Source organism: Sprattus sprattus (genome assembly GCF_963457725.1).
Source record: "Sprattus sprattus genome assembly, chromosome: 1".
Classification (NCBI taxonomy): Eukaryota; Metazoa; Chordata; class Actinopteri; order Clupeiformes; family Clupeidae; genus Sprattus; species Sprattus sprattus.
Genome location: NC_137920.1, coordinates 52,113,777 through 52,140,499, shown reverse-complemented (window position 1 = coordinate 52,140,499; position 26,723 = coordinate 52,113,777). Strand labels below are relative to the sequence as shown.

Genomic DNA, 26,723 nt, shown 5'->3' with positions numbered 1-26,723 from the left:
TAGATCGCAGGCGTCTGCTTCAGGCTCCAGGTGTTCCATGGTTCAGACCCCCCCCCCCCCACACACACACACACACGCTCCAACATAAGAGTATCGTATAGCCTACAGCGCCTACTAGAAATGCACGAAGGAGCAGCTCTGGAAGCATTCAGAAGCTAGTGTTCATCCTTTACACTTTGACCTGGTGGTTTATTTATTTGTTTATTTTACAACAGAGCTGCTCATTCTCCTAGGAGGCACTTGGCTTCTTCTTTCCCTGGGTGTTGACAAGCAGTTGCTACAGTATTGTGACCCCTGATGGGAAATTAAGTGGGCCTGTTTCTGCCCTGTTTTTCTTGCTCGGACAGAATTGGGATGGTGAGTCAAAACTGCCACTGGCCATTGTTTTCAGCCGGCCGCGGCCGTTAAAAAGCTGCGCCCTTTTCCTGGTTTGCATGCCAATTAAACAAGCAAACAACGAGCATTCCAGAGCATTTTCCTTTCACTGTAGCATATTCAGACTCCAGACCCCCCTCCAACCACCTTACACACACAAACACCCACATGCACACACACGCACACGTACAAGTACATGCACACACACACGCACACACACACATACACACACACACACACACACACACACACTGTTTTAAGGACACTGAAGGCAGAACCTGGTCAGAACAATCCATTATTTACAAGCCACAAAGCCAAACTTTACCATGGCCTCATTCCATTCCCTGACTTGAACAGGATAGTTGAGGAGAAAGAGAGAAAGAGAAAGAGAGAGAGAGAGATAAAGAGAAAGCGAGAGAGAAAGAGAAAGTAACTCTTCCATGTCACGCCGGTTCACTCCTTAAAGTTTAATGACGTCCCAGGGGTGGGGGAAAAAATGTGTATAGCGTTTCACTTGATGGTTGATTTTGCTCCCATAGCAACAGGTGCAGAAGATGGTCCTGCAAAATAAGAGAACACAAGCACTGGACTTACGTAGGCTCCCTCAATGCTTTTCTTGGCCGTGACGAAGATGAGGCAGATGAAGATGGCCGAACCCAGCATGCTGACGGCGCAAACCAGCGGGTCTGCACGTTCCGTCCTCTGCCGACACATCCGGGTCGTGACAGCACCGATCACCACGCCCAGCAGTCCCGTCACGCAGGTGATCGCCCCAAAGATCAGACTGCAGACCAGAGGACACAACATCAGAACTACTGCACAGTCGTCCACAAACCACTTTCACCAAATTTCGTCTAATCAGGAAGTAGGCAATGGTGAATGTTCTGAAATGGTGGGCTGAGGTGGTGAATCTTACCTGTCGTGGCTGTTGCACGGTGAAACAACGCAGGACTCGGCGGATTTTTGCACCACTCGTGCCCTGAACAGATACTGAGGGATCCAGGTGCCGAAGGCGCCCGTGGCAAAGGTTACAGTCGCTGAGGCCAGGGAGGAGAACACGAAGCTGCGGCTGTTGTAGAGGAGGAATTACAAACAAACAAACAAACAGGTAAACAAATGACCTCACTTTCAGGTTTAAACTCTCCTCCATCCTCATTACCAATTCAATATTTCTCCACTTCCGTTGTGTTCTTCAAATATTGTGCTAAAACTCTATATCTTATGTGAGGCTTGTGGCGTACTCAGTGGTTTCTTTTTTCGTTCTTACTTTTTGAGCAGCGCTCTCATGTCACAGACCCAGGAGGTCCGGGTTTTTAATCTGGCACCAAGTTCTGCGCTGCCTCTCTTGGGCTCCGGCACGAAGAACAGGATCAGGGTTCCCGCAGTCATGCCCAGGAACGGTGACACCTGCGAAAACAAACAAAGATGACGTGCATGAGCAAAGACTTAGCGTATAAACAGATCCTTTATTTCAACCGACTCAAAACCCACAGCATGCACTACATGAAACACCCTCATGTAACGTGACGACATGCATGTAGAAATGTGTTTATGTTACATCACACAAATCCCTTAACTGATCCACCGCAGTGCTGGCTTAAGCCACAATCTGGCCACAGCGAAACAGAGCAGCATTGTCTCTAGGGAAACCCAGATGGAAATAAACCAAGGTGTGATTCATATATGAGCCCAAATTACCCACTCAAAAAATAGACTGTGCTGAATATGTCCTATAACAATGCCCCCATCATGGCTCCACATTAGTGAAGGGCGCACAGCTGAGACTGCTAAGTGTGTTGGTGTGTGTGGAGCGGTTGGTGTGTGTGGAGCGGTTGGTGTGTGTGGAGTGTGTTGGTATGCGTGGAGTGTGCTGGTGTGTGGGGAGTGTGTTGGTGTGTGTGGAGTGTGTTGGTGTGTGTGGAGCAGTTGGTGTGTGTTGGTATGTGTGGAGCGGTTGGTGTGTGTGGAGTGTGTTGGGGTGTGTGGAGCGGCTGGTGTGGTAGTGATCGAGTGACTGGTGGTGCTCTTAGTCGAGCGCAGCACCATTACGGCTCCGGCTCCTCCAGTGGCACGGAGCTCTTTGTCTGGGCACAGCTGCAGCCTCACAGGCCATCAGCTATTATCTCCTTTATCATCCTTCATGTTGGAAACTGCAGCTCAGTGAGCAGGGATTCATCTTAACTTCTCTCTCTCTCTCTCTCTCTCTGTAACTCCCTCCTTCCCTCCCTCCCCACATCATTTTCTTTCTCTCCCTCTCTCTGTCTCTCTCTCTCTCTCTCTCTCTGTTGTGTGGCTGGCTGCCTAAAGGAAAGGGCATGTGGACTCAGAAACAAACAAAAAAAATCACCCTCCTCCGAATCAATCCTCCTCCAAATGTTTTATGTTGTGGCCATCTTTGTATTCTTAACAAGCAGTGCATGCTGCATTTTTGACTGAGTGCTGTATTTTGTGTTTATAGTATATATATATATATATATATATATATATATATGTGTGTGTGTGTGTGTGTGTGTGTGTGTGTGTGTGTGTGTGTGTGTGTGTGTGTGTGTGTGTGTGTGTGTGTGTGATTGCGTGTGTGTGTGTGTGATTGCGGTGTGTGTGTGTGTGTGTGTGTGTGTGTGTGCGTATTCATGTGTGTCTGTTTACTCCAGTCTTCTACAGCATGTGATTTTGTGGCACAGCTGGATCATAAACCTCTTGTCTGCCTGCTCCATCCACTAAAGTAGGTTGTTTACCCGTCCTCTCAGGCCCATCTCCTCCGCTGTGCTCTTGCAGCCCTGATCACCACAAGGCCAAAAACAGCTCCTAAACCCTAAACCCAAGTCTTCACAAGGATGTGAAATTCACTGCACATATTTCATTTGAGCAATGACTCACAAGGGCCAGGTTTTTGGTCAATCTATCAGAACTCCACATCCTCTTTCAATGTAGGGTCAGACTGGAGACCCTGCATCAAAGCCAGAGCTCATGTCCCATCATGCACTCTGACCCTGACTCTCCACCAGCCAATATCACTTAAATACCAGCGTGTAATTAAAGGGTGGAAGGTCAGGGAGCAGGACCCACAGGCCTTTCCTCCGCAGTCTGGCGGAGGAAGATATTGAACAAGATGTCTGCTCCGCACACGCTAAGCCGCATCCCCCCCTCCCGAGCCCAATACACACATACACACACACACTTCACTACAACACTCAACCTTTCTGTACCCCCACCCTCACCTCTTCTCCTCCAAGAGGAAAGCTGCCTCAGAGCCCCTTCTCTCTCTCTCTCTCTCTTTGGGGTCGGCAAAACAAGCGGAAAAGGGCCACAAAGTGTTTTTTCCTCAAAGCAGGATACTGCTGGTAAGAAAACCTCATGTAATGTTGTCGTTTCTGTTTTTTTTTTTTTCCTCTTCTTTTTCTTTTCTTTCTTTAAAAGCCCTGCCTGGTGATTAATTGCCCTCTCCTGCCCCTTGTGATGTTTTATTGGGAGGTCAGCATGCGAGTGCCTGGAACAATGTGGCCCCGCACTTCTGTTTGGAGGTGTTTGGGAAAGCAGGCAAAAAATGCCCTTCCCGTTTCCATGGGTTGTATAACTGTCATGTCAAGAGGTCCTTTGTCCGTTGCTGTTCCATAGGGCACGTTTAAGGCTTCGTTAAAGTCTCCTCCTAGATGCTGGACCTGGGAGATTCTTTTTTCCCTTGCTGGACTGGAGGGAGTGGCCGCACACTAAGGTTAATATGAAGTTGTCACGAAAACCGCACTTTCACTGGGCTTTAAGCCTCCACAATGGCGGTAATGAACTTCACCTGTTAACTCTGCACTTGACCTGTGACGGTCCTTTTTTATGGCAAGCACAGTTTTCCCTTTCAGGCAAACTAAACTAAAAACTAATGAAGTGTTGGGGCCTAAGTCATTTAAAATGCTTTCAGCTGTTCCCCCAAAAGGCTTCTTTCTACAGTCCAAGTTCAGCTGTGGGGCAGTTTTCCCTCTTTTCCGTGAGAGTGGCAGGAATTTCCTTTTGGCACGGTCAAGGTGCAGCATGTCTAATTTCCTCTGATCAATCACCCACTGAGGCTGCCATTAGCGTTTGATTAAAAACGTATTTAGTTTTTTTTTCCTGGAGTGGTCCGATGACAAATAGCAGGAGCGAAAAGGAACCGTTTTTTCTGCGGAACAAGTACGTCTTTGTGCTGGGAGTGGTAGCGCCCCGCCACGCTCGACCACACAAAGGGAGCACTGAAAGACTATCCGCGGGTCAGAGGTGGCTTCCCGAGCGCGGTATTTCGTTAGAGCGGAGATTCGATATGCCATCTGTGAAAAAGATCCCGGAGACACATGGGTAATGCCATTTTAATGCGTCTCAGTGTAGCGGCACTGTCTGGAGCCGCCGTGTGCACTCCGGCCCCGCGGTGTAAGTAAACATTGGTCTGCTCATTCCGTAACCGACGTGGTATTCTGGGATTCACCTGTCCGATGTGGTTTTGCCAGGGCTATTTCAAAGTGGTGCACTGGTGTTATTTTGAGCCCGATGGGCGGAAATGAAGCATTCATGAGCACACAGGACTCTGTGTCTCCACTGCGGTGTGTTTGTGTGTGCGCGTGGGAGTGTGTGTGTTTGTGTGGGGGTGTGTGTATGTGTGTCTAACTCCTGGTTGCTCGATCGGTTGTGTTGATTATGCCTGTGGTCCATCTTCCGAGTCCCTAAATGTCCTGTGCTTTAGGCAGGATGTTTCCATGCTACATGTTTCTATATGTGCAGACCCGTGGGGGCAAATGTGATCTAAGGATCCTGCACCTTGGGATGAGACTACAGGCCTGAGAACGCCTTGTTCAACCTTTGGTGGTGAGTTCGGATGCTATCTAGTGCTTTTTTCCCCTGAACCCCCCACCCTTTGACAAGCAGGCCACTGCAGCACAGCTGAGTCTGAATCAATCTGCTTCGAGCCTTCACTAGTCCTGAACCTGGATTACACATTTCAAATTTGGTTAATCTACTTTAATCTCTCCTACCCACGGTTAATCCAACCTTCCTTACATCTACCTGAGAGCGTGTTCTGATAAACACGAACCCTTCCCTGTGAGACTGCTGTATTGTTGACTTCATAAGAGGGTTATTGGACAAATGAGGTGAACAATGCTGTTTGTTTCCTTTGCTGTAAACATGTTGTGGTTGACTTTGGCCTGAGGGTCTGAGGTGAGTGTGCTTACCCTTAGTGCCCAGTGCCAATCTCCTGCGGCCTCCTTGGCAGTGGAGCCCAGAATGTAGCCCAGACCACTGGAGGGAAGAAGCAGAAGGGATGGGGGTGATTAACACAGCAAACAAAAACAAACAAGGCATAACACAAACAAACATCTGTAAGTCCACGGCAACAGAAGCAAGTCCTGCCACTCCAAAAGTAAGAAAAGAACAAATGGAGAGAGGATAGTCAAATACACGGAATGGGCCGGCTTCTGTATATTTGACTATCATCTCTCCATTTGTTTTTTATTTGACTATCATCTCTCCATTTGTTCTTTTCTTCCTTTGTGACTTCCATCTTTCTGAGTGTCACTGCTGAACCCAAGTGCCCTCCTAAAAGCGGGAGTCACGGCAGGTGAAAAATGCATGCCCTTGTGGGCACGGCTATCTCCTGATGGGCGGTGTGTGTGTGTGTGTGTGTGTGTGGGTGTGTGTGTGCGTGTGCGTGTGCGTGTGCGTGTGCGTGTGCGTGTGCGTGTGCGTACGCCTCACAGACACAGATTGGGCCGCCTCTGCCCTCGCACCAGATTGCACCAACCACGGAGAGGCTTGCATAAGGAGGTCAAACAGCCCCGTCTCAGCGATTTCTTTTTCCTCAGGGGGGAGAGTGTGAGTCAGGGACACATGCCAACACTGCAATCCCTGTCTGACGAGGGAGGCTTTTGGTTTGATGGTGGGGGCATTAACATCAAGCTCAACTCAGCAGTAGAGAGGCAGAGGCAGCCCCCCGGCCTTAAGGAGCTAAGTTCACATAGGCGAAGGGTTTTGTGTTAGTTCATGTGTCCTCAAGTCATTTGGGAACGTGTTTGTTCGGCTACGGCAACACGTCTGAACCGTGCGCGCGTGTGTGTGTGTGTGTGTGTGTGTGTGTGTGTGTGTGTGTGTGTGTGTGTGTGTGTGTGTGTGTGTGTGTGTGTGTGTGTGTGTGTGTGTGTGTGTGTGTGTGTGTGTGTGTGTGTGTGTGTGTGTGTGTGTGTGTGTGTGTGTGTGTGTGTGTGTGTGTGTGTGCGTGCGTGAGATGGCACATCCTTAAGATGTAGAAACTATCCTGTCAGCCAGGTATGAAAGGAATTTATGAGTCACCATTTGTTGACCTCAGACTGAAAATCCCTCATATCCACCTCCTGTTTGACACCTGATAAGAGGCTCTTAATTATCAACCTGGACACGCACAATCTGACAAGTGCATAGATGGGTATCTGCCTGAGTCATGTTTCTGTCTGAATGTGTTGTTTACTTACAGTACTCTACGTGTGTCATAAATGTGTGACTGTGAAGTGTCTCTGCCCAATAAATCAAATCACTTATGTCCTGTTTGGTCACTAAAGGAGAGTTTAATCAACAGTATCTGCTAAAGTAGTTTCAGGAACCTTACAAGATGACATCACTGGACTATTAACTAAGGGTGAAACTGTTGTAGGTTGTGCTAATGTGTTTTTTTGGTCCATTTGAAGCTATTTCTCCCTGGAGGTTGACCATATAGTATGTTATATCTCACTAATGAGTAAAAAAAAAATGATTAATGAAATAAATACCTTCCTATCTGCTGCAAAAGCAAAGACAGAGTACAAAGCAAACCATGTTTTCTAAGGGAAAAACATCCTGAAAGCTTAGACGGGGGAAGCTTGGAATGCCTGACGCTGATTGAAATGAGATGTTACCTTTGAACAGCGTCTCTGCTGCTTCAGTGTTTACTATCTGGTCACACAGTTTTAAGCAAAAACAAGATCTAAGATTAGATTACACTGTGCTCTGAAGTACTGTTTCGATAAGATAAGACTGTCGCTTTCAGAGGACATGAAGGATTTAGATGGCTTATCAAAAACATGCTGATAAAGGAAAACGATGGCTTGATTTGCGTTCCTGGGTTGTCTTCTTCTGAAGGTAGGCTCTCACATGGCTTACCTCCTACCTCCTAAAAAAACTTTTAACACGGTTTATTTTCAGACTTACAAATGAAAATGCTCGTAGTCATTTGCACTTCCACAAGATTCTTCCCACAGGACGTGTCGCTTGGAGTACGCATACGAAATGTGAACAACTGTAGGCGCTCCTGTTTGTGACACTCGAGGATTGCTCATTTCCCTCTCTCCAGAACACATTCCTCCCTCACGCTCACTTCCTGTGTTCCAAAAACATACAGAGGCCATGTACACAGGCAGGTGTGTGCCTTTGTTTACCATTAAAACCCCCGACCACCAACCCAGTAGTGTAAATGGATGGCTGGGTGGTTTACAATGGACACACACACACACACACGCGCACACACAAATACAAACACACACACACACACACCCACAAACTGCATTCAGTTGAGGAAGCTGTATGTGCTGCTGATCTCCATTGGGTAACTTTCTAAAAACGAAACACCATTCACAATGGCTCACAATGGCTATTTCCTTTAAACTCTAATGCATACTGTCAGGATACTATGAAGTCATGTTCAGTGGCATAGTACATTTCCACAAAATGACTGATATTGTTCAATAAGGAATATGTACAGATATTAGCACCCACATCATCATCTTACTTGACCACAAATAATCAAACATCTCTACACCACAAAACACCACGACTACTACAATACGGACGACACAAAACGGAGGGCGGTGGTGGAGTAAGAAACTCGACGGAGAAAGTTTATTGGCCTGGCGCACCTTCCAAAGTTCAGGGGGGGATACCGTTTCCCTTTAACCCCTGTCCCGCGCCTGAGGTCACTTCCTGGAAACAGTCACAACACTCCCGGGCGAATACAAACACCGTGGGGGCCGATCTGCAGAGGATGTCTGGCGGCTCCTTTCTGCAGCACCAGTCTGTCACCTCCCATTGTTTGGGTTGCCAAGCGCCTTGCCTGGCCTGAGAGCCCTGGCCTCAGCAGACCACTCTCCCCTCCGAGGGGGGCGCCTATCCTGTCCGCTCAGCTCCTCCGAAACCACTCAATCTGCTATCGACACTACAAGACCCGCACAGGCACGTCTGACTTCTTCATAAAAATCTTTTAGTGCTTATCAAAGAATGCTGTCACGGAAGAAATGGGAGCCTTATACTGTAATATTTATAATATTCATGATTTCATGTTTGCCTAAAGAAAGATACAGACTTTAACAGTAATGATTGTATTTCTTGCTCCAGGGCAAAAAATGTAAAATTCATGCCGTAATAATTAAGTCAGAGTGCAGTAGGATTATTTTGTGTGTCGCTTACATTCAATAGCAGAGAGAGAGAGAGAGAGATAATCCAAATCAGACTGTATTGTTTCAGTGTCATTAATGGGAGTCATTCCCACCTGGAGACTTTTATGCGCTGTGTGATTTGTCATCCAACGGTGCTGAGTGTTGTGAAGAAGTGCGGCTGAGGTTCTCCTTAAATGGGTGTTATTGCACATAAACTGCGGGGTGGCGTCTTTGAATGGGCAACCTAAGCACCACAAAGAGGGGGAAGAGTCTCGCGCAAACAGCCTGACATAGGCGCTCAGGCACGGAGAACTTCTGGGAATTTTTCACCATAAGTAACAATAAGGCGAGCCACTTCTGCTTGAGCCAAGCCCGCATTCAACGCCACAAACACAGACACACAAACACAGACACACAAACACAGACAGAAACTCACACACACCTCCGTTATCACTCCTAGCTGTTTGTTTCTGTCTCCTTCCCTCTCTTTCTCTCTCTCTACCTCTCACTCTCTCTCTCTCTTTTTCTTTTGAATGAGTGAATGAATGAAGTTGCTCGCTGCTTGAGACCAAAAGAGACAAACCAAAGCAGTCTCTCTCTCTGTCTCTTTTCTTTTTTCTTTTCACCGTCTGTCATTTCATAACCGCCCTTTTCTTCACACAGGCCCTACGACCCATTTTCCCTAGCAGCCACCTCAGTGGCAACACAAAAGGACACACGCCCAGCCCCACATTCTGTCAACCTGACCTTTTCCTAGCGCAGATGATGGCAGCAGATAATTGCCCCCTAAAATGCGTCCCCCCCCCCTCTAACTGCCTCTTGCAGAGCATTCTTACTGTTCCAGACATAATCACTTTAGCACAAAACTAATCTCCATTTTTGCTGAATACCAGTGCTACTGAGGGTATGCCATTAAATTTCAAGTGATGAATCTCATGATGATATCCATGAGCGTATGAATATTACGGATGAGATTTAGGTATTTCACATGGAGTGCTCAGAACCTGGAATAAAAGGGATCTTTAGAAAGGGATCAGAAAGGGGCATTTTTTGGAGCTAATAGTTGCCTGTGGCTTTACAATGGCTGTCTCGTCCATTCAGAGCAGACACTATGAGATTCGGCCAAGGCGCTCCTCTACACTGGAAAATGTAATTTATTCCCCACTGGCGGCTCGGACCCCAAACCTTCCTTTCTAGGGGACGTTGGGGGGGGGTGGGGGGGGGGGGGGTGGAATTGGGCCTGGCCACTTACCTCCCCAGTGGGATGGCTAGGTAGAAGACCGACAGCATCATGGTCCGGCTGTTGTTGGTGAAAAGGTCGCCGATGATGGTGGGGGAGATGGAGGAGTAGCTGGACTCCCCTATCCCCACGAGGCCCCTGGACAGCACAAACAGCCAGAAGTGCTGCAACCAGAGAGAACACACTTATCAGTTATACAACTCCTTACTGCCTTCATTCAGGCTCAAGGCATCTGGACAGACATTAGGATTAAAGACTTTTGGCTCCTATTCATTATGAATATCAAGTTGTTAATTAAAACAGGGAAATACAGTTAGCAACCTTTTCCCTCTCCCTTTGAATTTCCTCCAGAAATCTCCAGAGTCTGCTCAGAAGTCTGTCCCTTAGTGATTGCATCACAAGGATGCACTGCCTCGGCATATATGAGCGTATTCAAAACCATTCACAATCACAGTCAACTATGGAACATTATGAGACAATTATGACCTTAAATTAGCCAGCGCATTGTGTTATTGCTGACAATAAAGCTGGTGTATTTCTCCAGAACAAAAAGAGTGACATGTGGGCATGGATCTTTGACCCCCCACACCCACACCCACACCCTATATTTTACTCCTGGGGAAGGAAGTGAAGAGTGGGAGCCTCCCTGTCCTGAAGCGAAGTGAAGCGTCCAAACCCAAGACATTTATATACAGTAAGTAGTCATCCATGTGAGGTGTTCATTAAAAATAAGTGACTTTGTGTGGTAACTTTTTAAAAGAGCGGATCTATAATATGGGTCATCCAGCTAAATATGGAAATCTGTTCACCCACTAAAAAGCTTCAATTTTGTCATCCTCTATCCTCTTCTCTCCCTCACCTCCTCTCCCTCTCGCCTCAGTCTCTTCTCCTCTCTTGTACTAATGCGCCGCGGGACTGAGAAACATGTCTATAGTGAATTCATTAAATAAAACCATCAACCTCATACACAACACTATCCAGCACACTGTGAGCTGCTACTTAATGCAGATAGCCTACTCATGAAAAGCCCACTCTGAAAGCCCCAAAGGGAGAGAGCTCGCTCTAGCCCCAGGCTCCAGGAGTGAAGGGATGTCTGAAGCAGATATGAATGAGCTGATAGGAAGCCCTGACAGTGGGGACGGCGGAGGGAGGAAGACTTCTCCTCGCGCTCCTCCTTTACAGAGGCTCTGCGTTGGCGTGTGGTGAACAGCCGCATCCTATCAACGGATCTCCATCTCTTTTTTTTTCTTCTCCTCCCCCTCCACCTGACTGTGCTCGGCAAGACAAGCCATCAGGAAGGGAGGTGGGAGAGGGGACGTGCTGTTGTTGTTGCCCGTTATGTAATCCCTGCGGGGTTATGCTGTACAGTATGTGACAGGAATCCACACCAAGCAGAGTTGGGAATCCTATGCAGATTACACATTCTTTTTTTTCCACTGATGTTTCCTACCGTAGGCCTGAGCCAGTAATATGACAGAAGATATTTGCACTCTCTGCTGTCTCTGCTCTCGGCCTTGGTAGCTGAAGCCTGCAGAGGCGTTAGCGCGTGAGGCTAGTGTATGCATACGTGTGTGTGTGTGTGTGTGTGTGTGTGTGTATGTGAGAGAGGAGGAGTGTCTGCAGGGGTCTCTCACTAAAAGCAGCGTGATTAATTGCCCCTGAAAGTGACAGAAGCAGGGGTATGTCGTGACCTCACATGTAGCCCTGCCTGTTTCCTGCCCTGTCAGAACCCGCTTCAGGTGTGTGAGCTACAGCAGTGGCGGTGTGGGTGTGGTTGTGTGGGTGGGGGGGGGTTTCATGGCAGCTGTCAGGGACCCTCAGGAGAAGAGGGGGCCCTGGAACTTCAATTCAGTGTGGCGCAGTGAAAACACGCACACATAAAACAAATGCACGCACGCGTGATCTGCAGCGGCTCATCGCAACTCTTCTCTCCACTTAGAGGGAAACACTGAGTTAACATGCCAGGGTCAAACGCACTGTTCTTCTCACCGAACATCTGGAACCTACACTTAGCCCTTTTGATTTGTTGCTGTGGTTTTCTGCGCTGTTTTGAATGAGTTACAGCAGGGATTCATTTCTCTTCATAGGTATCATTTAGCGGGGTCCATGCTGGCCGTTAGTGGAGCTTTCTATCTCCATTAGGTTTTTTCGTACGCATGGCCACCGAACCGCAAGCCTCTATTCAGGTTTTGGTGAGTGTACACAAAAACAAAAACAAAACAACAATAGCAGCCACAGACACATCTTTTCCGCCTGTGTGTTTTCACCCGGTCACATTTGTGGAGATGGGTCTGAATGAAAGCCAGCTGCCCCTCAGGGTGTCTCTCTCCGGGCTGAATAAATAAAGATGAGGATGGAAATGTGACGGGCTAAAATATGTGCATATCTTTTCACCACGCACCGCCACCGAGCTCCCTGAGACAGCTTCCTCTTGCTTATTTGGCAAAGCAAGAAATAGGATTATGCAAAATATGAAAAAAGACTCTTTCACACCAGCCTATTTTGACTTAATTGCAGACTAATTTGTTCCTAAGTGAACACTTACAAAGGCTCCTGGAGGACGGTAATTGTCACACAAAGTATAAAAAAGGACTTCTGGCAAAAGATTAATTTCCTGCAATTTCACTCTATAAAAGCAAAATGTATGTCTTTAAAAATGCAAAGCATATGATTGGCCTAAACCCCTTCACATGTGAACGCCAGACTTATTCTCCTGGAGTAATCTCTGACTAATTATTCCCTAATTTACCTCAAGGCAATAATGTGGGGGGAAGATCATTGCTATAAGGCACACTTTTCTTTCTTTCTCTTAACTCCACTACACAAACACACACTCACACACACACACACACACACACACACACACACACACACACACACACACACACACACACACACACACACACACACACAAACAACTAAGCTGTTAATCTTGGACATCTATTGGGCAACACAGTTCCTAATTTTTTAAGGTTGAGAAAAACATTCCTTAATTTAAGTTTTTACTCTTCAAAGACTAGAGGTTGGATGTTTTATGGTTTTGCCCTGGGACAGCATGTGCCATGACTTATCATCAGGCTAGAGCTGTGGACGTCTCTGCTTTTGTTTTGAATCCTTGTTGCCAAGGCAAGAATCTGAAGCAGTTGTGTAATTTAACCGAGTATATGAGAGTCTGTGTGTGTGTGTGTGTGTGTGTGTGTGTGTGTGTGTGTGTGTGTGTGTGTGTGTGTGTGTGTGTGTGTGTGTGTGTGTGTGTGTGTGCGTGTGTGTGTGTGTGTGTGTGTGTGTGTGCATGCATATACAGCCATGCGTAAAAATGATTGTATGTCAGTGCCTGCGTGATAGTGTTTGTCTTATTGTCTGTATAAAATTACATGCAGACAATACATGCATATATGCAACTCTCCATTCATTTCTGTCTCTCTGCACTGGCGTGGCTGAAACTGCTCTGCTCTGCTGTCAGAGAGGGAATGTGCATGTGTGTGTGCGTGCGTGCATGCATGCATGTGTGCCTGTGTGCGTGCGTGTGCGTGTGTGTGTGCGTGTGTGTGTGTGTGTGCGTGCATGAGTGTGAGTGTGAGTGGGTGCATGGCTAGCGGCTGTGGATGCCCTCGGCGCCTCATGTCAAGAGTGCCAGTCCAAAATATGCCGACTGGCGTTAACCCCCCACCCCCCTCGGTCAGCGTGTGCTCCGTCAGCAATAGGGCAGCTTCGGGAGGATTAGCGCACAGGAGGACGCCATCTTCCTTCCCTCCGAGCCGGCGCGTGGCACCGCGACACGTGGCAGCCCGGCGGCGCCAACAAGCGTGCCATCCTCAGCTTGTCACTTTGCTGCTGTCGCCTTGGCCTTTTAATTAGCAGCCGTACTCCAGCACCCTCCCAGGGGCCTCCCCAGAGACATGCTGAGCATCACCGCTCCTCAGCCTCGCCATGCACCCAAAAGAGCATCTGGAGCACTGGAGCACAGTGCAGCACACCACACCACAGCACACCACAGCACAGCACACCACACCGCACCGCACCACACTACACCACACTTCACCAGAGGCTTTCTCACTGACATTCAAGACAATGGGAATCAATTAAGGGAAATGGAACTGCTTGTGAGTGTAGCCTCCAGCACCGCCCTGGTCCTCGTATCATTAGTGGCTGACTCTCGCATTTTAAGGGTAATTATGTGGCGTGCAGGAGGGCCAGGTCACATCTCTGTTTGTCTCAGCTCTGTTTAGATGAGCGTTTGACAGGCCATGTGTCACTTTGTGTCCTCTCTCAGAGCTGGCCCTTATGTTTCATAACAGGAACACTGCAGCTTTCTCCTCATCTCTTTCACTGATACACATTTTAAAAGGAGATTCAGGCATATACGTACATACCATGACCCTTTGGAAATTCACCTATAGTATGTTATTAGCTTTAAAAATATGTTATTTCACTGTTTTAACTGGGTTAGAAACCAAGACACTGCCCCTCTGATTTTAACAAACAACAGGCTGGAAGATGAGGACTTCATTAAGACACCCATTTTCCTTCATCTTGTGGCAGCTGGTGGGTAAAGAGAAAGAAAGCGAACAGTGTGCCGAGCTTGAGCAGAACGAGAGGGAAGATACACAGAGGCACTGATAGGGAGCAATAGAGCTGTAACGAAGTCTCCTCAGACTAAGTGTGCGTTATGCAAACTACGCCTGCCATTTCATCTGCAGGGGGGGGGGGGGGGGGAATGCAGGCATTCAGACTGCACACGCCAGTGAGCTGCATCCTCAAACACAAAGCGCACGGCTCCCTCCCCACCGCCGCCCGCCACAGTGGAACGTGTCCTCACCAGGCATCAGGGAACCTCAGACTGATTTAGAGCAGAATGAGTTGGCGTAATGCTAAATACGCACATAAATGCGCCTTACCCTTTCGGGCCAGTTTCATAGACACGGATATAAAGCCCACAGTAATTACATATATCGAGTGAAAAATTGCAACTGAAAATAGAGGTGAGCGTTGAAAGTATAAATCCCTATCCAGGAAACCAGCGTTTAGTGGAGGGGTTTTACAGGAAGGCTAAAGTATGGATGAGCCGCTTCTGGTTGTGGTCTAGAGTAGAGAGTGGTGGAGGGCTCTAGGGTGCAGGGAGGGGAAGGGAGGGAATGTAGGGAGTTGGCACCTACCTCCTTGTTGTTGATGAAGGAGCTGGACAAGGTCACAGCGGACCAGAAGAAGATGCCGCAGCTGAGGATGACCTTCCGGTTGAAGCGGTCGCCCAGGTAACCGAAGACAGGGGCGGCGATCATGAAGCTGCAGATGAACACTGTGAGAAAAATGACAGAGAGGAGAAAGCAAGCATGACACGGCTGAACATGTACTTGAGGACTGTCTGCAAGATTTCAAATAACACTAAACTGACCACGGTGTGATATTCTGTGGAATGAACAGTAGCCTTTGAGAGGGCTTGGATTCAACACACACATAACACACACACACACACACACACACACACACACACACACACACACACACACACAAACCTTGAGTGGATAAGTTAAGATGTAAGGCATTCATCAGTGACATCATCACATTTTTCAGGGGCATATGGAGGTCTGGCAGTAAATCAGTGATGACTGGAAAGAAGGTTTTATAATTATGACCAAGAAACATGGATCTGAGCCTATGTCCTAAATCACTGTCTAGTAGTAAAATGGTAGTCAGTATGTTAAGGCCTTGTACGTGGAGTCTGTGTCTGTGGTGCTTGGAGCAGGACATCCTTTCATATTAATGGTAAAGCCATGACACATTCCCTTGCTCTGGACACTAGTGGATCCAGTCTGTTTGTCTTTGAGGCTGATAGGCTTGATGTGATTATAACAGTGTCTTATCTGATCTTGGTTCACCAAAAAACACTTTTTCTTCATGTGCTGCAATCTTTTTTTAGGCTGCCTCAGAAGTGCACACTACCTTCGGCACTAAAACGTATCACCTTGATCTTGAGCGAATAGGCCAATTAAGGAGAGAATGGAGAGTCCATAATAGTCTCAGTCCAAATTAGTTTTCGCACAGGGGTTAAAGAGCGCTGCACTTATGAAGAATTAGAGGCACATGTGTGTGTGTGTGTGTGTGTGTGTGTGTGTGTGTGTGTGTGTGTGTGTGTGTGTGTGTGTGTGTGTGTGTGTGTGTGTGTGTCGGGTGGGTGTGGGTGTGAAATATTGCTGCCTGTCCTGCCATCTACCAACAGCCCATGTTTGAATTTTTAATAACTTCCCAGATTTGGGCAGCCAAGATTGCTGAGGGCTGCTAGAGTAAAAATTTACGAGAGGGAATGAAGAGTGTTCGCTTCCCATCCACTGGGAAATTAGCGTGTGAGTTTCTCAGCGTATCTCACCAAACCGGCACTGTCTCCGCTACAGATATTTCACATTGTATTTTCCTAAGTGCCCAGGCCCAGCACTTTTATGATCATCTCTGAAATGTAAATAATCTTACTTTGGCTCCAGTTTTGCAGAAATAATTTGTCAACATTCACATAAAGAAAAGCACACTGCCATTTGAAGTAAGGCCAAATGAGAGACAGGTTTAACTTGATGAATTTCCCATCACACTGGAAATTCCACTGAAATTGTGCAAGCCAATCACACCCCACATGTTTTGATAAAATACACACACACACGCACACACAATCATTCACTATTAAACGCCTTTGAAGTGAGGCATGACCAACACGCCCTGGTATAAAGTAAATGTTTTCGTGATGACCTGTCTCTCTGTTTGAGGTTGTGCTCTGGACTTCTGACTCTTTACTGGCAAAGGCCGCCGCTGACAATCCACAGGCATGCCAACAGTCCAACCCAAACCCAAGTACAGCCTCTGTTTACACTGACGGCTTTCATATCAATTAGGGGCTCGGATGTACTTATCCAGCCATAAACAGAACCACCTGACACACCTTGATACCGAAGCATAGTGCTCTGCACTCCTTGCCTCCGCTGGAATCGCACATCCCAGTCGAGACTGTAGCTCAGCTTGAGTTGGCCAGGTGTGCGAGCTGCTCACGTTCCGAGCCGTGACCAATCGATAAAAGATCGATTTGACAGCGGGGAATCAGTCAGTGTTAGCAGATGGTTGTGACAACCAGGGGTGAGGGGACACATCTGCCAGGTGAAGGGGCTGGCCCTGTCAGCACGTTAGTACGCCTGCTGCCTGCTCTTCCCTCTGCAGTCGTGGAATGGTGAATTATGATGTGGTAATGAGACGAGAGCAGTACACCTCCCCATTGCACTCAACTACCCCTACTGCTCCCCCCTCCCCTGCCCCTCCTCCTATGGCCTGTACCCATCTGCTGAACCCTGCAGGGATGCGAAGTCCCTGTCTGCACACAGGAGCTATGGGGGTTCCGTGAGAGGTACGCTAACACAGCAGTGCGGAAGCTCGGAGTCGAGTAAACCACAATCCTGCAGAGGGGTACGATGAAAGGAGAACAAGAGATGACCTTTTTCCCTTTCTGAAGCCTGACCTTGACTTGGCAGAAAAGCCGGGCGATAGAAAAGCAATTACGAAGGAGGTTCCGCGAGGGCTGTTCCAGAGATCTCTAAAAAACGTTATATTTTTATTTAATTTTTATCGTTGACATCTTCAAATACAACTTTTTTCTTTTGCTACTTCAGTGAGATCATTATTCCTCCATCTCTTCTAAAGGAGGACACAGGGGAACAGGCCTTGCCTCTGCACCAATGAGAGTGAGGAGAGGGTTCTGTCAAAAGATAGCCTCTCGTGACTGTCCCTCTGAGTATGTTCCTCAATGCAGTTTCTCCCTTGTAACAGTCGAGAACGTTTTGAATCAACTATTTGTAGAGGGGAACTGCCTTCACAAAGTGTGTCTACAACAGTGACTTCTTTTGATCTTCAAGATCACCGCACCCCCCCCCCCCCCCCAGCCCCCAAACATAAGGCACTAGATGATATGTGGACAATTACATGTCTACCAGGAAAAGCGTCTGAAATATTGATGATGCAGCGATTAACAATGTATAAGTTACAGTAAAAACACAGCGGGCAGGTGGAGCTGACTAATCGTGAGCAACTATGCGTAAGGTTACGAAAGAAATGAAGCGTGCAGGTAGCGTGACAAAGGCTGTTTCGCTGGAAAACAAAACAAAGCCATTGATGATTTGCATTCATACCATCTTAGAGCAGGAATGTGAATCTAACCAGAATTCCCATCACTGCTCCTCCCAACCACAGTACAGTTGTCAACTTGCCAGGCCTTAGCAGGTGCCGCGTCTCTACTTAAGGTGACTCGGTCACAGCGGTAGCTCTCTTGCTAATTGTTTGTTGATAAGAATGTCAGTACATAACTTCTGAGGGCTTTAATGAGCTCTGTCACCACGTGCCCATTAGGCCTGATTGTCGAGCCTCCTTTCCAAAGAATCTGACTGGCTCCAGTAGCCTACTTCTTCTTCAAATTTCACAACCCACAATGTCTTATCAGTGAGGGGAATTTTGTTGGAAGGGAGGAACCGAGGATGTTGCCGTGCAAAGGTGTGATTAGCAGAGGTTGTCTCCACCCTTCGGATGCCATCCAGCAACCGAACATCATGAATTTTTCATTTTTCAAAATGGCTTCCGAGGACGAGGAGACTAGCTTCCTCAGCAGCTTGTGCTGAGAGTTCCGTTGACAAGCGAGATTAGAGTGTTCCCCCTGTCACTCACACTGACAGTTACCATTCCGCACACACACACACACACACACACACACGCTGTAGGTCACACTTTAACAGCTCATCTGGACAACGATGATCGTTCTTGCCCTCCTGTTCATTCTCAGGAGTGAGATGATGGAAGAAGTGATGAGGGCTCAGCTGTCACTGTGTCTATCCAATCAAGATATGCCCACTGCCTTCTCCATCTAAAGTAATGCAGTCCCTCTATAATAGCCTGTTACTAGCCATGATTTGATCTCAATAAAAACCTGTGAACCTGTGAATGTGATTTTGTGTGTATATATATGTGTGTGTGTACCTCTCGGCTTGTGTGACTGTGTGGGAGTGCATGAGTGTGAGTGATTTGATGTCTGTGGGAGTGAACTAAGAGTGAAAGGAATATATGTTTCCTCCCGGTTGGTTCAAGCATGAGAAAATGAATAGAAATCCTCCAGCAGCTGTAGTGTGTGTTCTCTGTGGTCTTCAAGGTCTTTAGAACCCTGTGATTTGTGCATGCAGCATGTTTATGTCATGCATTGTAAAACACAGTGGAGGAAGTAACACAATGCCCTGCAGTCTCCTTACTGGCCTCTGTCTGTGTGTGTGTGTGTGTGTGTGTGTTTGTGTGTGTGTGTGTGTGTGTGAGTGTGTGTGTTTGCCTTTTTTTAACAGAAAGGCGGAAGCTTTGATTGTTGTTGGACCGTGCCCTGGCTGGGGTCAAGGCTTTGGGGTCACATGTCACTTTATATCGCCATTTTCTAGAAAAAGGGAAGGAATATAATGTGACTTTAGCCTATTGTTGTTCCTTCCAGTATGAATTTAGCCGTCTATAAATATTAGCCAGACTGGATCCATGACTAATATGCAAGTATCCTTTACGGGCTACACAGAGGGCAGACAGGCGGAATTAGCCACCCTGCCCTCCAGTACACTAAAGGCCTGACAGACCAAGGTTCATGCATGAGTATTTCATGTGGACGGTTGTAAGTATTTATAAAGGAAGTCGGGTTTATCACTTCCACTGCGTATATGTTTGTGTGTGTATCTATGTCTGTACAGAAACAGATTATTCATTGTCATGACTGTGGTTCAGCAACCTCCCGACCATTCCTCCTTTCCTTGGCCTTTTAAAAAACAGGTTTCCTCAGCCTTATCATTAAATGACGTAACATGTCCATTAGCCTCCGCCCAAAACATCTCTGTTTGAGCAATGCGCACTTGGTGAGCAGCGCAGCACACTATTGCCCACTAAAACGGATCCCGTTTATAGGCTGGATCAAGGAAGCTTTGAAAATAAATGAGATGTTGTGTAACGCATGGCAGACGCTGTCACACAGAGTCGTGATGCTCTTAGATGATATTACAAGACCACTGATTCGGTTTCGGGTTTCTGATGTCTGTTCACTGTATTGTCATTTTCAGGGAAAGAACAGATGTGTGGTTTCACTGATACAGTGGCTTTGAAATTATTATGCTCTCATACCACCATTCATACTTTTATGTACCTACTGTCACTGTTTAATTAATAAACCAAAAGGCGTACCTATATGGTTAAATATAGGATCTCCTTCCATTAAAACAAGGAGTACCCTATTTATAGGTCTACTTGTCTTAAAAAGGATTGTACAGTACATTATGAGGCTATACTTAGGGCCACGCCAAGCTTTTAACCTTACATATTAATGCTTTAAAAATGCTCTGACAACTACCAGACATTTCCTCTGCCCAATCCCTAAATTCCCCCTTTCTTAAAATCACTACCTCTGATCCTTGTTATGTGAGCACCCAGCCCACATAAGAATGCCATCCATTCCAGCACAGAGAACAGAGATGGGCTGGCTTTGTGTTCGCAGGTGAACAGCAAAGTAATTATCAGCTTTAAAGATGGCTCTCTTCAAACATCAAGGACGAGCACTTATATTTAAAAAAAGGTTTCTGTCTCCTGCTTGACGCGTCTGTCAGTGTGTTTTCATGCAGGGCTTGTGACCTTGTGAGTCACTTTGTGAACTTCGCATACGCACGATGCTGACAATGTGTACCCCGTGGGCTGCTAATACTGTACGCCTACGAAGCGCGGGTGGGATGTGAGTCGTGCAGGCAGCTCGTGACGAAGCACACTCGCAATAATTACATGTCTTTTGGTAGGCAGGCTTGCTTGCTCTGTCACTGATGTAATGACAATCACAAGGCAGAGAGGTCACAGCCTTCACCTGGCTCCATGTCGCCGTGGAGACGGCTTTGTCCTCAAAAGGAAAAAATGAAACAAGTAGACGGTGCCGTGACAGTCATCAGCCACACCGTGCTCTTCCCTGTTCTGAGTTCAGCAGCGCTCCATAAAGAGATGGGTTCCCTTGGAGAACAAGGGCACAGCTGTGAATGACCTGACCTCTTGGCGTAGTGGATGGAGGCGACTGTGAGACAGCGACAGCGTGAGCGTGAGTGTGAGCTATGCGTGAGTGTGAGCTATGCGTGAGCGTGAGCTCCAGAACATGGGGAGTGTGGGTGCTCTGCCAGGCCATGTGGGCACATGCTGACTAATGATGAAGATGAAAAAGAAGGGAAGGGAAAAAAAATGGTTTCATGGAATCTGAGTTTTTTCCAGCCATAATTGTGTGATTTTGTATAATTTTTTTTGCAAATGATGCAACTAACTGTGCTGGGGGCTCATGACTAAAGCTGCCTCCTACTCCTACTTGGAGATCCAAGAAATGTCTGCACGCAATCTGTAGATTACATAAATGTCACAACGTTCATTAAAATGTATCCGGCGAATTAGCAGACGCGGTTTAATTGCTGTGAAATTGTGCCGGGTTATGCTTGGGTAATAACTGACACGAGGGCCCTGATTTCATCTAAAGCCTCAACAGCATCAACACAGCTGAACCAGGCTTGTCCTCACGCTAGTCAAAAGTAATTGTGATGGAAATGTCCACGCTTTCTCCTCCAGCTGTTTTTGGCTGTCAAGTAAGACCCTTATGTATGTATGAAGAGAGAGACAGATAGAGACGGAGAGAGAGAGGAAGAGATAGGGAGAGAGGAAAATAGAGTGGGTAGCTGACAAGAGAAAGAAAGAAATCATTGATATTCATTTTCTGCGAGTGAGTCATCTACCACAACACGCAGGCGCTCAAGGCTTCATGAGCAACACAACAGAGCCCAAAACATAGCTAGCGAACATGGGAGCTTCGTGGGGACGGAGGGAGCGCGCGCTAACGAGGCCCAACGCATTACCATCAGGGCAACACGACCGCATGAGCCTAGGTAAGCTGTCCCCCTGCTGAGGTGTCTCAGCCTCCCCAGGAGAGGTGGGGATAACCACCCCCCACGCCCCACCACCTGGCCCCCCCACCGGTCTCCTGGGTGGAGGCAGGGATGAAGAGCCCCGGCACATTTACGCCTCCAGCGTGACACACGCGGGATGATTTAAATAAGGGGCCTTTTAATCCGGCGCATAGCGGGTCGAAATCACGGCGCCTGCTGACTTCATTACTACCTGCGTGAGATGACAGTGAACAGTTATATAAACTGCAGGTGGAGGGCTGAAGCAGAGAGAGAGAGAGAGAGACAGAGAGAGAGAAAGAGAGAGAGACAAAGAGAGAGAGAGAGAGAGTGAGAGAGACGAAGAGACAAAGAGACGAGAGGGATCCTCCATTTTCACATGCTTGGGCTCAGAGATGGATATCTCATTGTTAGCGTTTGTCTTGTTTACATGAGCGAGGTGGAGGCATGACCACTCTGAATTGGTTGCAGTGCCCTTATCATCGGTGCCTCTGGTCTTCTTGAACGGATGAATGTGTGCTTTGAGAGACTGATGACATGGGGTAGGAGGAGCAGAGGAGAGACGTGTGTGAACAGCACTCCGTTCTAAGCAGCAGGCATCGCAGGCGGCCTGAAGGCTGATGGCCCCCGCCGTGCATCAGGGGATCATGTCACCAGCTCCAGACTAAAACTGTCACTGCTGTCACTAAATAAATCAACTAACCTCAAGGAGCATCATGCCCAAGTCACACACTGCAAGTTATAACAAGCCACATGAAATGGTAACATGACCTGTGTGTAAACACATAGTGTGTGTGTGTGTGTGTGTGTGTGTCTGTGTCTGTACGAGTGTCTGTGTGTGTGTGTGTGTGTGTGTGTGTGTGTGTGTGTGTGTGTGTGTGTGTGTGTGTGTGTGTGTGTGTGTGTGTGTGTGTGTGTGTGTGTGTGTGTGTGTGTGTGTGTGTGTGTGTGTGTGTGTGTGTGTGTGTGTGTGTGTGTTAGAGAGAGAGAGATAGGGTGTGTGCATGATGGTGAAATTATTTACAGTGTGTACCTTTGCAAATAACTTCACACTTTTTATACACACACACCCACCAGTCCTCCAGCAGCGTCCCTCACACACAGTTTTCTGTACACAGAAATCTATTAAATTGTCAAAAGCCAGCCAAATGTTCTCCTTCTTCCTCTGCCTAACTGTGTTTATTCCTTGCCTCTGTCCTCTTTTATCAAGGGTGTCCACCACCACTGAGCCAGCGCTCTCTGTGCTGGCTGCTGTTTGTAAACTATTTCTGCCGCTGTTCCAGTTCCATCTCACCCCCTCCTGCTTTAATCTCTCCGCCCAACCTCATTTTGTTCTCCCCTCATGTCTCTGGCAGATTGGCAGTAGCAGCAGCACCCCAGGGGCCGGCAGAAGCAGCTCCGGACCGCGGCTGGGGCGTCAGCTTGCTGGGTGTGGGGAGAGCGGGTGGTGAGTGTCTGGCGATGGGCTTCGGAAGCCAAGGGTCTGCCTCCCGCCGTGCTGCTGTCCCTTCACATTACTGTTCTCTCTCCCGTCCGTCCAGTTCACATGTTGTGCGCCTTGACTTTCTGTCACGCCTAGCCTTTACATTTCAGTCAGGGTCTACTCTCACACTGACCTCCACAGTTTATCTGAGTCCTTCCTTTTCGATACACAACACGTCAGGAGTGGCAGTGTTTTTTTTCTTTTGCATGTTTGATTTAACTGTTTTTAGTGCATGCCAGAGCGGTTCTGGCGGCTCGAGTTGTTTCTGTGCTTTGATCTGAGTGCAGAAGCGTTCCGTTCCCTAAAACAGGTTCTCTCACTGTTCTCTCTTATCGCTGTTTGATCAGCCTCTTGCAGACTTCACAGAGGCTCCCACTGCTATGTGTGACAGAAGCACAGTAAACACAGATTGTGGCTCTGCAGATATTTTTTCCCGAGGTAATTGACTCAAAACAGAAACCCTTATGCCGGTCTTTGAACAAAAGAAAAATGTCAACCTACCTGCTACATTATGTTAACTGACATTTAGGAATGTCTGAAGATGCCAGCGGAGGTCATTGGCATGACTCACTTGTAGACCAACACAGACTTAGAGAAGCACATGAACACAGCTCAGGGGTGAGAGCAAGAGCGGCCGCCACATAAGTTCACATGCCGCACGAGAGACCAGGAAAGAAACACGACACCTCCGAGTCAGACATCCAACCGCAAGACTGAATGACATGTGAGGCATACCAGCAATGAAAGGAACCTCAACAAAAAAAAACAAGCTAGTGTAATTCTAACTTCTCAAGAAGCACAAAAAAGGAGAACCCATCGAAATGTGCTCAATTGGAAACATTTGTGGACCAACCGCTTTTTGAAAAATTCTCCTTGGTGAACTGGCGACCCTGCCAGTTCTAAAGAGTGGAGGCCATGAGAAATGGAGGAAAGGCAAACAGATTCAGATGAATGGGAACTCGCAGGTGCACAGGTGCAGATGTTGAGGAAATGGCCATTCACAGGAAACGCTCTGACGTGGTCAGGGCATTAGACAATGCAGCGCTTCTTACAATGCACACCCCGCACTGTACTCTAACCATATGTTTACTTTGCTCCCTGTATGCTGCCGTGCGCATACTGGGGTAGTTTTCACTGAAGCGGCCCCCAAACGGATGACAGAAAGAGAGGGAAATGAATACTAGCACACACAAAAAAAACACAGATTAGCAGAGATACTACTTCACTGGTGAACAAAAGGGGGGGCTTATTTTAAAAGTTCATCTTTTGAGAGTTGGGATTATCTAGAACAGAGGAGGCAGTTACAGCTCTTCCTTGAACTGCAGTCTCAAAGCTTCCGAGAGAAAGCAAACTTAAAAGGCCCTTTGGATGTCCAAATAACCTGTGAAGCTGAATGCTGAATGATTTCGAAAGGAGAAAATGTATTCAAGCCGCCTGAATCATCCTAAATAAGTGCCCCTTTATTTACTGTAGGCACACATGAGGACTACCAGTGATATATTCATATGAATGCTGTCAAGCCATCTTTGTTTCATTAAAAACCTCTGGATGTCTAACATATGTGTGGTGAAAAATCTAATGTCAAATAGTAAAGCTGATGAAGAGATCCTTCTTAATACTCATATGAAGTTGTATCATCAGCTGCAGTGCCTGCTGGAACCTACACTGTTAAACAGCATGGCTAAAGCATACCGCATCTAAAGCATCTTTCTGGGCAAGCTCTGGGGGTGTCCAATAGTACCAAATACTTAGGGCACATTATCACAGACACGTTAGAGGATGATGTTGACATGTTTAGACAGAGGAGATTGCTCTATGTCCAAGCTAACATGTTGGTTAGAAAATTCCACCACTGTACATATGATGTAAACATTTATTTGTTTAGAGCCTACTGCACCCCTCTCTATACAGCTCCACTCTGGGTGAATTACAAGAAGGAGAGCTTGCGTAAATTGAACATAGCCTATAATGACTGTCTAAGGATACTCCTGAAGAAACCCAGGAGTACTATAGCCAGTCAGCTGTTCTGTAATATGGGTCTAACCACCTTCATGGCCTTGCTGAGGAACCTTATTTTTAAGTTTATGTGTCGGCTGGACTGCTCTTCAAATGTTCTAATTGATCTGATGACAGACCCTGGCCGCAGCACTGTCAAGTACACATCTAAGATCTGGGAACAGTGGCATAAGTGCCAGTGATTGTATGTATGTATATGTAATTTATTGATTATATGTATTGTGCATGTTCCACAATGGAAACTGGAAATCATCCAGTGGTATCACAGAAACTAAAGGGCCACTCTCGAGCGCTTAGCTTCTTGACTCTTATCAAGATGTTTTGTTGGCGCAAATGGAACTGGGTTCACGATTACAGAGGAAAATGGAAATGTGAGTCACAATGGAAACGTTTGGGTGGGGGCATTTAACACCAACATTAGTCTGTCCGCTCTCTCTTAAAAGCTTAATTGCTTATAGGAACTGTGACTTTTTTTAGTTTAGGCCGACGATGACTTAAGAGCTGACGTTTGTTGAGATTAAAAAAAATGCTCATACTTGAAGACAAGAGCATAAATACCTGTGCATATACATAAGTAGTAAATCACTTATAGCACTCAAGCGACATTTCATTTGTCACATACCACGTACCAGTCACAGCCATTAAGAGATCACTGTGAACATTCCCATCACTGACTGTAATTTCATCAGTGGGTATGCACATTTTGTTCTAACACGATGCAATCAGCCCGCCAATTATCTGTCAGTCTTTGACGGAACATAATTATTGGAATAAAAGAATGGCAGCACTTCCTTTACTAAGCAAGGCAAGTCATTCTCTCCTTCAAACCTCCACAATGGGGCCTTTTCTCATAGGTCTCTGTGGACCAGGCCAGTAGAAGCAGAGCTTAAATGGCTTCAAAGAGTCTCAAGTGACTGTCTAGTGTTTGCACATTTGTGTCTGTGATTGGCTAGTAGAGAGGGCTAAGTGGATTAGGGAAGCTACATGAACTAGCCACTGATGCTGGAAGAAGACGTCATTCAGAAAAAGAAAAAAAACAAACACTGATTTCCCCTGGGGTCAAATTACAACTGAAAACTGCGTTTGAATAATTTCAGGAATGCTAAAGCGTGTGTTTTTAGGAGGCAAAAAACATTGCCTAAACCTCTGCCTAAGGTTTCTTTTCCATACCGCAAGATAAAAAAACAACTGTGATGAATTTAAATTTATGGGAGCAAACTCACTGAAGGGAGACCTACATCTCTCGGCCATACGAATAA

General features: G+C 46.9%; 1 protein-coding gene across 3 annotated transcripts in view; it reads right to left on the bottom strand.

Moving 5' to 3' along the window:
* The window catches only part of spns2 (SPNS lysolipid transporter 2, sphingosine-1-phosphate), a 72,575-nt gene that overhangs the window by 16,625 nt on the left and 29,227 nt on the right, over window positions 1-26,723 (bottom strand). For 2 of the 3 annotated variants that reach the window (XM_080833653.1, XM_080833652.1), the window contains exons 3-8: window positions 15,165-15,304; window positions 10,021-10,172; window positions 5,565-5,631; window positions 1,643-1,782; window positions 1,292-1,444; window positions 970-1,159 (exon numbers count right to left, since the gene is read on the bottom strand). In XM_080833653.1, the coding sequence (XP_080689779.1) occupies window positions 970-1,159; window positions 1,292-1,444; window positions 1,643-1,782; window positions 5,565-5,631; window positions 10,021-10,172; window positions 15,165-15,304 (842 nt within the window). Of the gene's footprint in view, window positions 1-969; window positions 1,160-1,291; window positions 1,445-1,642; window positions 1,783-5,564; window positions 5,632-10,020; window positions 10,173-15,164; window positions 15,305-23,949; window positions 24,049-26,723 lie in introns of those variants that run through there. The other variant, XM_080833654.1, reaches the window with a different exon arrangement.